The 11,582-nt window shown below is 48.1% G+C and overlaps 1 protein-coding gene across 2 annotated transcripts; it reads right to left on the reverse strand.

Moving 5' to 3' along the window:
* Nucleotides 1-3,214: 3,214 nt before the first annotated feature.
* On the reverse strand, nt 3,215-10,386 carry calcb (calcitonin related polypeptide beta). 2 transcript variants are annotated; one of them, XM_033038500.1, is made up of 5 exons: nt 10,307-10,386; nt 8,882-8,971; nt 6,801-6,935; nt 4,283-4,459; nt 3,215-3,736 (listed from the first exon to the last, which is right to left on the reverse strand). In XM_033038500.1, the coding sequence occupies exons 2-4, from the start codon at nt 8,965-8,967 to the stop codon at nt 4,300-4,302; spliced, it is 381 nt and encodes a 126-aa protein (XP_032894391.1). In that variant the 5' UTR covers nt 8,968-8,971; nt 10,307-10,386; the 3' UTR covers nt 3,215-3,736; nt 4,283-4,299. The 2 variants fall into 2 exon arrangements, with proteins under 2 accessions (XP_032894391.1, XP_032894390.1); XM_033038499.1 differs by lacking the exons at nt 3,215-3,736; nt 4,283-4,459 and adding an exon at nt 5,224-6,049.
* Nucleotides 10,387-11,582: the final 1,196 nt, after the last annotated feature.

Raw genomic sequence — 11,582 nt, forward strand, 5'->3', positions numbered from 1 at the left:
TATGAAAAGACAGTGAAGGAAGTTTTCAAATGGAGCATAAATCATCCTGAGGGAATGTGCAGTGTGTCCATGCAGGCAGCAAATGTCATCTTATAATACATTCCTTCACCATCCTTATCCCTGCTCCAAATCTCTCCATTACCTTGGCTTCTGGGTGGGAACAGCGGCTGGGGAACTAATGTTGAAGAATAGCTGCAGCACCTTGAGGGGAGGATGGATGTGTTAGTGATTAAAGTAAGCAGGGTTTTGCAACATAGAGATTTATTGTGAAAACCAATAGGCATCACAACCTGGAAACAACTGACTAAAAGTGATGATTATTGTCTAGATTTAGAGGGGCAGAAGTAGCCAATGGGACAATTGGCTTTCTGCCAAAATTACAAAGATAGCAACACAGTGTGAGTAATGTGAGCCATTTTTAATCAATGAGCTGCATTGAAGTCAAAAGTGGTGTGACACTCCCTCCTCAAAGGCTCTTATCACCTCATAATATTTGATGAGGTCATTTCAATCCAAAGACTGTCATTTAGCTGGACGCTGTCATCTATCCAACGTGTATACACCAAAGGAATCACTGTTTCAATGCTTGCACACTGCCAGTTGGTAAAGGATTCCCGCTGGTGTCAGCACGTGTGAAAAGCCAAGAGGCAAGAGACAACCTCATTCTTGACTGAGCAATCATTAATCCCAGCTTCATGTTGACGCTGCCTTGAGAGAAGGCACAGGATGATGTCCAGCTCAAACTGGGACAGACCAGCAAGGGGCAGGCCCTTCTGCCCACAAGGTCCATGCCGAACATGATGCCAGGCATCTTTCTGCCTGCACGTGATCCACACCCTTTCACAAGAGAGCCAGGGGGGCCATGGACCAATGTGAAAACTAACCAGACCTCTTCTCACGATACTTGCGGTCAGTATCTCCACCAGGTTAACCTACCCCTGCACCAAGATGTCGGACGAGAGGATTTCCACCAAACGCCACACAGGAAGACTGAGGCCGAAACGACCTCACCATTGGGAGATATCAACATTCAAGTATTCAAGAATCCTCTCCTATAAGGATGACTGCGACTTTTAAAATACATTTGTACAGATATATGGACAGGTGAGGGGGCGGGGGGGGGGGGGGGGGGGGGTAGAGGCGTGCGGGCCAAATACGGGCAAATGGGACTACCCCAATGTGCCAACTTGGTCGGCATGGACAAGGTGGGTCGAAGGGCCGGTGTCTGTGTTGTACGCTTCTGTCACTCTGAATACACACAGCTAAGTATCGTTGATGTAAATAGAATCTGCCTAGCTGCAGGAACATCCGTGTAAACACATTCACGACGATGTGGATTTGTGGAAGAATATTTTCACCCCGAGAGTGGTTAGAATGTGGAGCGCTGCCTGAGTTGATGGTGGAAGCAGAGCTTCTCACGGAAGTTACCAATTACCTGGACAAGCACGTGTTTTGCCAGGACATGAGGGTATGGATCAAGCGTGGATAAATAGGGGTGCGTCAGTATATATTTGATGGGCAATATGGTCACAGGTCCTGTCTCTGTGTGTGGTCTCTCGTTGAATCTATCGCTATTGTAGACAGACTGGGTGAGGTGACAAGGTCACTTGGAGGCATGATGTGCATGAATGAGTGACTGCATCAATGAAGCACCGGGGCGGACTCACAACACAACAGTGATGTGTCATTATTCTCTCATATTGACTTTCGCAGTGAAAAATTGTTTGGAAGATTTCCTTGATCCGTTGTTTAAGAAGGAACTGCAGATGCTGGAAAATCGAAGGTAGACAAAAATGCTGGAGAAACTCGGCGGGTGCAGCAGCATCTACGGAGCGAGGGAAATAGGCAACGTTTCGTCCCGAAACTCGACCCGACTCTCCAGAGATGCTGCCCGTCCTGCTGAGTTACTCCAGCAAGTTTGCACGTTCCCCGCTGTGACCGTGTGGGTTTGCTTCGGGGGGCTCCGGTTTCCCCGGATGCTCCGGTAGGTTAATTGGCCTCTCTGTAAATGTCCATAATGTGTAGGGAGTGGATGAGAAAGCGGGATGACATAGAACTGCTGTGTACGGGGTGATCGATGGTCGAAGTGGGATCGATGGGCTGAAGAGCCTGTTTCCATGCTGTATGTTTCAATCAATTAATCTTTCAGATGCAACATCGCCACTGGGATGGAGAGGGAGCTGTTGGCGTGGGGTTGAATAGTCCACACAGTACATGTAGAGCAGAGGGAAGGAAGGGGCATGGGGTGAGCTACCGCACAAGCCAGCCACCCCTCCCTTACACCTGCCCTGCCCGGTGCAAACGTCCGCCGCTTCCACCTTACACCTGCCCCGCCCGGTGCAAACGTCCGCCGCTTCCACGTTGACCATCTAAGACCACATGATGTCTGATTGGAAAGGAGTCATCTCAGATCACTGCCTAACGTGGGCTGCCATGCCCGCTCGCATCCAACTCTACAGACACAGAGCTGCGAGGAGATACTCCGGCTCCTATATGTGCCAAGTAAATCAATATTCCGGGGCGAATTTCACATTTTACGTTGAATGACCCGTTTGGTAAAATGAATTGGGTTTTGGGGGATATTTAGTAAAGGGAAAGTTACCTCGGAATGTTATCCTGGGATCGAGACCCTTCTTCCGACTTGATTGTGAAATCTTGAAGGCCCTGGTGTAAGTTAGCGGGTAAGTTTGTGAATAAGCGAAGACCCCCAAGCCTCGGGTTGCAAGAATCGTGTAGAATCCCGGTCACGGTGTGTATAGGGAGGATCTCCAGATGCTGGTTTTCACCGAAGATAGATAGACACGATGATGAGTCATGTTCAGTCTAATGATGTGGAAAAGAGCAATGTACGGTTCTCAGAATCCTAGACGTCCCCCGGGTCCGCAGTATCGGGGTGGGGCGCAAGGAACATCTGAAATCTGAATCCTTCTTTGGGACCACATCTTTAATGCTCCCAAGTCGCCTTAACGTTCAAGTGACTGACAGTCAAGAGTATTAAATATGACATATTTTTAAAGACATTTGACCAGGTACATGGATAGGAAAGGTTCAGGGAGAAATGGGCCAAACGCGGCAGGTGGGGCAGTGTAGGCATGGACAAGTTAGGCCGAAGGGCCTGTTTTCGTGCTGTATGACTGTGTGACACCAGCTTTAACACAGCAAACTCCGCGCTCTAAGCAGGGTTGTACCTATGTAAACTTCATGCCAACTTCAATATATCGAAAATATTTTAATCTTGCGAATGTCACAATTGATACAATATTTAAGGTGTCATTAATATACTGTACAATCATGTAATTTATAGCGTTTTACATCAAGGCACAACACACAGTATTTTACATACATGCCTTGAGAGGCAACATTGACCATATCCCCGAGATTCTGATCGAGACCAAGTTCTAACAGCACACAGCTGAAAGTCACATTTGCGCACTGTGCCCAAGCGGGATTAAATAACTCATGTACAGACCATCAAATATCGGTGGTAGAAAACCTGATGTGGTGTAAAACCCACTTGCTCTACGATACATTTAGGAAGTAATTGATATAATAGCAAGGGGGATTAACAGGATGGGCATTGGAAACAAAATAAAAACAAAATTTTGACAGTCCTTAAACAGAAATGTGTAACAAGTTCCAAGCGTAATTGTTCTCTGAGCTCCGGCGATGAAGGAAGCAAGCCAAGCGCCATCTATCGGTAGGGAAGAACTTTGCCTCGTCAGGTATTGTTGTCTGCCTGCAATATAAGATTCAGAGGATCAGCCATCAAGTATTGACCTAGGGAGGAAGTGCAGATGCTGGTTTAACCGGAAGATAGACACAAAGTGCTGGAGTAACTCAGCGGAACAGACAGCATCTCTGGAGTCCTGGACTGAATTAACGGGCCAGGCAGCATCTCTGGAGATCAGAGAACCTTGTTCAGACTTGATCTTCCGAGTGTGTTTGTCAGTATTACAGGGGTTGATCACGCCATCTACCTCACATTCTGCCAGTACTCTAGTTGGATAGTTCAGCTCCCAACGGCACCCGTTCCCATCTCTATCCACCAATATGCACACAATTCTCCCACCTACTACCTCCCTCCCCCCCCCCCCCCCCCCCCCCCCCCCTGCCCGACCCGCCGTGTTCCTCCGGCACTTTGTGCTTTGCTCCAGGTTCCAGCACCTGCAGTTCCTGGTGACTGCGGGGCGACTAAGGGCAAGGTGGTGAGTTACAGCATTGAAACGGGATCATGCACAATCCGCGAACTGGAGGGAATTCAAAAATCTAAGCAATTCTTTACCAGTTCCCTGAAATAATCTACAGCTGGACGCTCCTTCTTCGCCTTCCGAAGGTGTTGGCTCCGACATCGGTTGGGACAAAGTCGCTGTTTCCCATTCCTCCCGTCCGGCTGAGGAAGTCGGCGAGGCGGTGAGTGGCACACGTGGCTGTTTTACAGGCTCGCTTCTCCACGGGGACGCTGCCCACCGTGGGAGGGGAGGGGGGGGGGGGGGGAAGAGAGGGGTGGTGGAGAAGAAAGATCATCCATTAAACCACATGCAGACATGTGCACACCAAATTACTCCCCCATCCCTTTATTTTAATCCCAATCATTTTACGGTTAAACGGTGCGGTCTAGTGAGGAACCGAAGGTGATTACTTACAGCAGGGAGACAGTCCATTCGGCCCACAGTTGAGGTTGGTGTTCATGGTCTACTCCACACCCACCCTAACCCACCTTCCTTCACCCCCTTCCTCCTCTAGGGGGCCCACTTCCATTTTTATTTCAATTATATTTTGACTCAAGTCGTCAAAATATAAGTGCGCCGGAGGAAGTCAGCGGGTCAGGCAGCATCTGTGGAGGGAATGTACGGGCGATGGCTTTCAGTCTAAATCCATTCCCTCCTGATCTGCTAGTCTCTCCAGCACTTTGTGTTTCGCCCGAATTCCAGCACCTGCAGTTCCTTGTATCCACAACTAATGCAAACAGTATTTGAAAGAAAGTAACTAAAGAACGTTGATATTATGATATCTGAAGTTAGCTGCTGTGATTCTGCTTTTTGTGGGCATTAAGTCTGCAGTATTTACTAAAAGGACATCGGAGTCGGTTCGTGATTTGTCCTGGGCTGAGAGTGGACAAACTGGACAATGCGCTGCGTCTGACCGCTACAGATAGACACCTTCCTCCAGGGAACGGTTCGATCTTACAGGGGAGGTTTTTTTTGGGGGGGGGGGGGGGAGTTTAATCAAAAAGATTCATTCTTACCTGCTAAGAAACATTTTAGTCTGTGTTCAGTTAATACGACACATCAATTACAACGACACTGTGTTAACGCTACACTATCTAAGACCCGACATCAAAATCGCATAATTTAGCTGAGAAATAAAATCATTTTTTGAAGTGACAACTAATTGTCATTGGGCTTGTTTTATTCGTGTCATTTGGCTGCAATTAAACATGATATTTAAATATAAATTAAGAAGCGTATTGGCGTTTTTCTAAAGTAATTTACTGGGCATTTGTTAGACTGCTTATTAAATTGTTCAATGAAACATCAAACATCTTAGCAGCTAAAATCCCTCAGTCGCAAAAAAACATAATTTCTGGTAGAAAAATAAGTTTATTGAACAAATTGCATGCACAAACGAAAAGCATTCAATTTAACGGCACACTGCATAGACACGAAGGATGATCAAACGATATAATGAAAAAATCAACTTTGAAGCAAAAGTAATTGTTTATTAAGATGCTGTTCTAATGCATGTCCAGGTCTAGCATTCTGTGTCACAAACCGAGGCGAAACAAAACAAAGCGCTTAGTCGGGCTCTCTATCGCTCAAGCATTTGAGATCCATGCATCACAAGAATCGATCAGGCGCTTTTAAATGCCTCTCCGTATGTTGCATAGAGTTCGTTTTCCAGCCTGGTGGGAATGGTTCTTTTCTTGCCGGGAGTCGCCGCCCCCACGTCCGTACGCTGGATGGTTTGCAATTTGTACAATTCCTGGGACAACTTTCCCACCACACAAGTGCTCAGACTCGTGCACCGTTTGACAATGGGACTATCCAAGCTGCAGAAAAAAAAACATGCAAAAAGACAATCTCATGACAACGCATGCGGATCATGCAGGTCAAACATAGAAAAAATAGAAAATAGATGCAGGAGTAGGCCATTCGGTGTGTACACGCTCGGGGCCTACCGCCCTTCCAAGTCTCGAACAGGGAATTGCTACATGCACCGTATTTGGGAGACCAATGCTCGCTACTTCTGCCGGCCATTCCGGTTATATCAACGGATGTTGCAAAGACAAACAGACAGACGGGCATGCGTTTTCCGTTATCTGTCGATCCGAAACGTAACACAACAGCTTCATATAAAGCTGGTCCATGCATTCATCAACATTGCAAAACAACTCGCATCCACGTCTTGATCCATGCAGAACATTCCTTGTTAGTTTATCGTAATTTGCAAGCATAGCTCAACCTTAAAGTTATGATAACTGAACTTATTTGGCGCTATTCTGGTTATTAAAAACATACCTTTTGACCCAAATATATCTACTCATTCGCTCAAAATGCCAAACATATGCCCTTTGCGTTGACTTTGGTGGAATGAATCCAGGTGAACCATCAGGGGCCAAACCAATGGCCCAACAACTACCAAGACTTTGTTGACACGATGAAGCAACATGGCGATGCTTTCACTCCACAATCAGCCACAGAGAGGGTCTCTGCTCGGGAACACTCGACTTATTTAAGAACAGGTTTACCGAGGCCATACCCAGCACCGGAGGACGACGCAGATGAAGGCGTCCCTCTTACCTGTTGGCAGCAGGCACTTGTTGCTCCAGTTCCTCCGCCATCATCTGCATGAACTCCTTCACCAGCGCATTCAGAAGCCGTCGGATCTCGTAGTCATTCAGCGCCACCCTGTCCGCCGATGACTCCAGCATCGCTCTAAATCACAACCTCACAATCAGTTGCAGTACATATAGCTTTGCATTTGCACATCCGGTGTCGTTTAGTGAAACATCATGGAAACAGGCACTTCGGCCCACGATCACCCTTCCACACTAGTTCTATGCTATCCCACTTTCTCATCCACTCGCTACATACTAGGGGCAATTTACACAGGGCCTCGCACAGCTTTAGGATGTGGCAGGAAACCGGAGCACCCGGGAGAAACCCACGCGGTCAAACGGAAGAACGTGCAAACTCCACATAGACAGCACCCGAGGCCAGGATCGAACCCGGGTCTCCGGCGCCGTGCGGCAGCAGCATCAGCGTGGGATCAACACACCGACTGGAAGGGCAGGAGTATACAAGCCTGGACATACACATACTGTAGACCTCACTGCTACCCGGAGATCTGAAGCAAAACGCCCTCCTCGCTATTAAATATCAGGCACGCAGCCTCCATTGCGTGATTTCTTGGCACCGAGTTTAGTCCTGGCTTCGCGGTGGCGCTTTAGCGCTGAGTCAGCAATTAAGCAGCATGCCGGACTCATGAGCACGTACTGTAGCGACAGCGACGGGGCATTGCTGTCTGTACAGAGAGTGGCCAGTCCCACTCGCTCTCGGGTGGGTGTGAACAGACTCCAGGCATTATTTAACAAATGGAGGAGCGATCCGCTCAGGTGCTGTAATGTTATTTATCGTCCTGTAATTAATTACCTGGCCATTTATCCCACTGCGGGTTAAATATATTATCATGCTGGGTCTCATTGGTCCTGAAACACTTTGAGACACCGAAGGTTCTATGCAAGTAAATGTCGACACGAGGAACTGCAGATGCTGGTTTACAACAACATAAAAGCCACAAAGTGCTGGGGTAACTCAACGGGTCATGCATCATCTGTGGAGAACATGGATAGCTGAAGTTCCGGGTCAGACTGATTGTAGTGAAGGTGTCCCGTCCCCACTCCTCTTCCAGCGTTTTCCTCCCTACCACAACCGGAAGGGACCCCAAATATCGCCTATCCGTGCTCTCCGGAGATGCTGCCTGGCCCGCTGAGTTACTCCAGCACTCTGTGGCTTTCTATGCAAAGATTTGCGTGTATCGAGCAGCTTTGCACAAAGTCCCAAAGTTCCAGTCTATGCCGGAATGTGGGAAACATGTGCAGTCAGTCAGCACAGAGCTGCTGCTGTCTCGGACTCTTGCAATCCTGAGTGAGGGAGGAAAGGATATCAAGTACTCCAGCACTTTGTGTCTATCTGTGGTGTAAACCTGCAACTGCAGCGCTTGGTTTCTACAGGAAAGGACACCGTTCTGGCCTGCAGTCAATGATAAACCCCCCGGAATTATGAAACAATGCCTTAGTTCTGTCATTTTCACCCACGAGAGATTAGGACACATCCAGAGGATGTCCCCGGTCGGCCCGCCCTGCACAACGAGAGAGATTTGCACTGAGGCTCCGGAGCAGCAGCTGAAACCGAAGCCTCTTTCTTACCCCGCGCTAACCGTGGCCCCGATTGAAAACAATACTTATCGCCATCTAAGTAATTCAACAACAACAACAAAACGAATATTGGAATCCCTGATAAACATGACCCCCTCCTTCAGCTTCCCCCTCTGCTAGATATTCAGATATTCTGCTAGATATTCAGCTTCCCCCTCTGCTAGATATTTTTATAATTCTGTTCCCAATTACTCTTTGACTTATTTGCAAAATGCATTACATAAATAGGAAACAACACCTTTTAAACATTGCCGCTTTGTTTTTGTTCTATTGATTGCTCAGAATGAACAGTGCGATGATTGCAACCTTTGGTATCCAGACACTTCAATGAAATGTTCTAGCTATTACAGCACTTCAGTCATTGCTACACAACGGATGTGCTCGAATGGATTCTTTCCTAAAACATATCGGAGCAAAGTTGCAGAGAATGTAGGGAGAACCTACCTGACAGGGACTGCGTTGGAGCGGTTTATCTGACATGTAAAAACGGCGTAAACCACAAGGAAAGCGGAGATCCTGAGGAGAGCCATGTTCCTGGAGAGAGGACAAATGCATTGTTATCCCACAAACAGTCCCAAGCCCAGTTCGCCTTCACCAGCATCACACCACAGCGCCACCGCTGGCCGTTTGCTTCATATCGGCCAGAGTTGGGATTCAACATCAGTATCCGGATGAAACACGCAATTGTTGGCGTGGAGCCCAATGCAAAAGACCCAATCAGCATCAGTGCATAAAGAAAATGTTAGAACAATTAATCATGCACTTGTGCTAAAAAAAACCCCACAGGAAATGCAGTGGTGGGAATCTAAATTAAAAGCTGGATGGATGAACTGCCAACCCTCTGCAGGTAGCTATGAACTGATCAATGTGTTTCATTGCCACTAATGCTGCCTGACCCGGAGAGGTTTCAGTCATCTCTGCTTTTAATAATAAAGCGTTTTGTTCTCTTGGCATCTTCACTCGGACACGGAGGATATGGGAAGAAACATTTGCTTCTGCCCGACCACATCTCTCTCTGGCTGATAATTGCACTTCCACTCAGCTGTCCTGTTACATATCACAATCGATGAGACTTGCCCGTTTAAGTAATGGATTGTATAATGAATTATCAATTTCGCTAATGGGATTAGAGTTCGGCCCCGCTCGTCAAGGTTCGGCTACATGGCAAGGACGCGATTCTGAAAACACTGTAGCAGTAATTTAATGAAACTGAGAGTGTGGCCAATGTTCTTTCTGCCCACTCTCATTGCGGCCGTTCCGCCGGGATCCGTCCACATTCACTGCCCTCAATCACCATTTGGAAAAGGGCTCGGAATGTGGTTAAAGTGACGGGAGAAGACAGAAATGCAGCCCGAATGGCCAGGCCATCTGTGCAAAACGTCTCCACAAAATGCTCTTTACATTTTGTTACTTCAACTATTTTTATTGCTTGTACTTGCCGAATCTAATGCGGGCGATAAGGATAGATGACTTGGTATTTTTTGTCAAATTCGGGCGTTGCAAATTATTTCCCAAAACAAAAAAAGACTTACATGCAAATTATAACACGAAGCACACTGGGCGCTATAGTGAGATATATTCCCACACGTTGAAAAACATTAAATGGTTCGCGGTAAATCTGCCCCGATGAATAAACCTCAATGGAAATAATATCTTGGAGCTCAACTCAGCATCCCTCTAGTTTAAGGAAGATCAATAATCCTTCAAAATAAGGATTTCGAGTCTACCTGAAATAATGTCAAAGTTTTCACATAACTGCAAAAGTCCAATGGAAGTACAGCAAACACAAGCCAAGCTTGTAGAATAACCAAGAGTTCTTACACATTTTCACAAACATGCATAGAGATGCAGCAAACAGCTCCCCCTTACCTGGACAATGCCTTTCTTTGGGAAGAATTGAGGAAGCAAGTGTCTGCTTTAGCTTGGCTGTTGGCTGCCCAGCACCTATCCTTTTATAGCCCCCACCGCCGGCTCTGGCGCTGCGCTACGAGTGGGTGTCGCTCGTCAGCGCTCTGCCAATCATACACCCAGCCCGCACCACTCTGTCATTCAGTGCCTCTCCCTGCCATTGACGTCGGCGTTCATTCACAAAGTTATATATCACGTGAAACAGTCGATACGGGTTTACTGGCTTTGAGGTCATTTAACATAAAGCAAATCACACGATTAATGAACGGTCTGGAAAATCATCTCCATCAATTAGGTTTTTTTTTATGGTTCCCAAAAAAAAGTAACATGACGTGACTTTTAAATGCCAGCCGGGGTGGTCAGCAAAGAGCGGCCAGTTCGTGCAGAGCGACGTCTGCCGCCCCCTCCTTCCATTGCAAGCGCCTTCCCCTGCCGCAACCCACTCACGGGGCACGCCACTCGGCACACTATACCGTGTACACTCTACTGTGCACACCTGCCCTGCACACTATATTGTATACACTATACCGTGTACACTCCACCGTGTACACTCCACTGCGCACACCCGCCCTGCACACTATACCGTGTACACTACTGTGTAAACTCCACTGTGCACACCCGCCCTGCACACTATGCTGTGTACACTCTACTGTACACACCCGCCCTGCACACTATACCGTGTACACTCTACTGTACACACTCCACTGTGCACACCCGGCCCCGGTCCCATGTTCTGGAGGGGATTCTGAGGAGGGTGGCGATGGGGACCACGCAGGTGATATGGAGCAGGGGGAGTTTCCTGTTGGGGGGGGAGTCCTGCATCAGGCACCAGAGGAAGCCCAGGAGCTACACACCCAGGATGAGGCGCAGAGCACACCTCTGGAGTTAGACTGTAGGCGGGGAGGGGGTAGGGGAAACCAGCCCTTCTCTCCCTCAGGACCTGGCTCCAGAGGGACACCCTGAGTCTGGTGCACCAGTGTCCTCTCTGGGCCCAACTGGGGGAGGGGTAGTCGATGGTCTCGACTCTACGAGTACATCTGGGGAAGGCCCCTCTACCACTGGTCCCAGGGTGGGGACTGAGGTGGAGGAGAGACCAGCGGGTGGGGCAGAGCTGCACAGGGTGGGGCGGGAGTATCGACCACTAAGGGTGTGTCCGGAGTTGGGGATGGTGACTCCATCTGCAGTGAGCAGGTGGATGGGGACTCCTCAGGCAATGAGTCAATGGATGTTCTCGCTC

The sequence above is a fragment of the Amblyraja radiata genome, chromosome 20 (genome assembly GCF_010909765.2).
Source record: "Amblyraja radiata isolate CabotCenter1 chromosome 20, sAmbRad1.1.pri, whole genome shotgun sequence".
Taxonomy (NCBI): domain Eukaryota; kingdom Metazoa; phylum Chordata; class Chondrichthyes; order Rajiformes; family Rajidae; genus Amblyraja; species Amblyraja radiata.

What these genes read in the sequence shown, in the direction of transcription:
- calcb (XM_033038499.1), bottom strand. Translation starts at nt 8,967, where the DNA reads ATGGCTCTCCTCAGGATCTCCGCTTTCCTTGTGGTTTACGCCGTTTTT. An exon ending in TCCAACGCAGTCCCTGTCAG is followed by an intron (nt 6,936 to 8,881) that starts GTAGGTTCTCCC and finishes GTTGTGATTTAG; the next exon opens with AGCGATGCTGGAGTCATCGG. An exon ending in CAAGTGCCTGCTGCCAACAG is followed by an intron (nt 6,050 to 6,800) that starts GTAAGAGGGACG and finishes TTTTTTCTGCAG; the next exon opens with CTTGGATAGTCCCATTGTCA.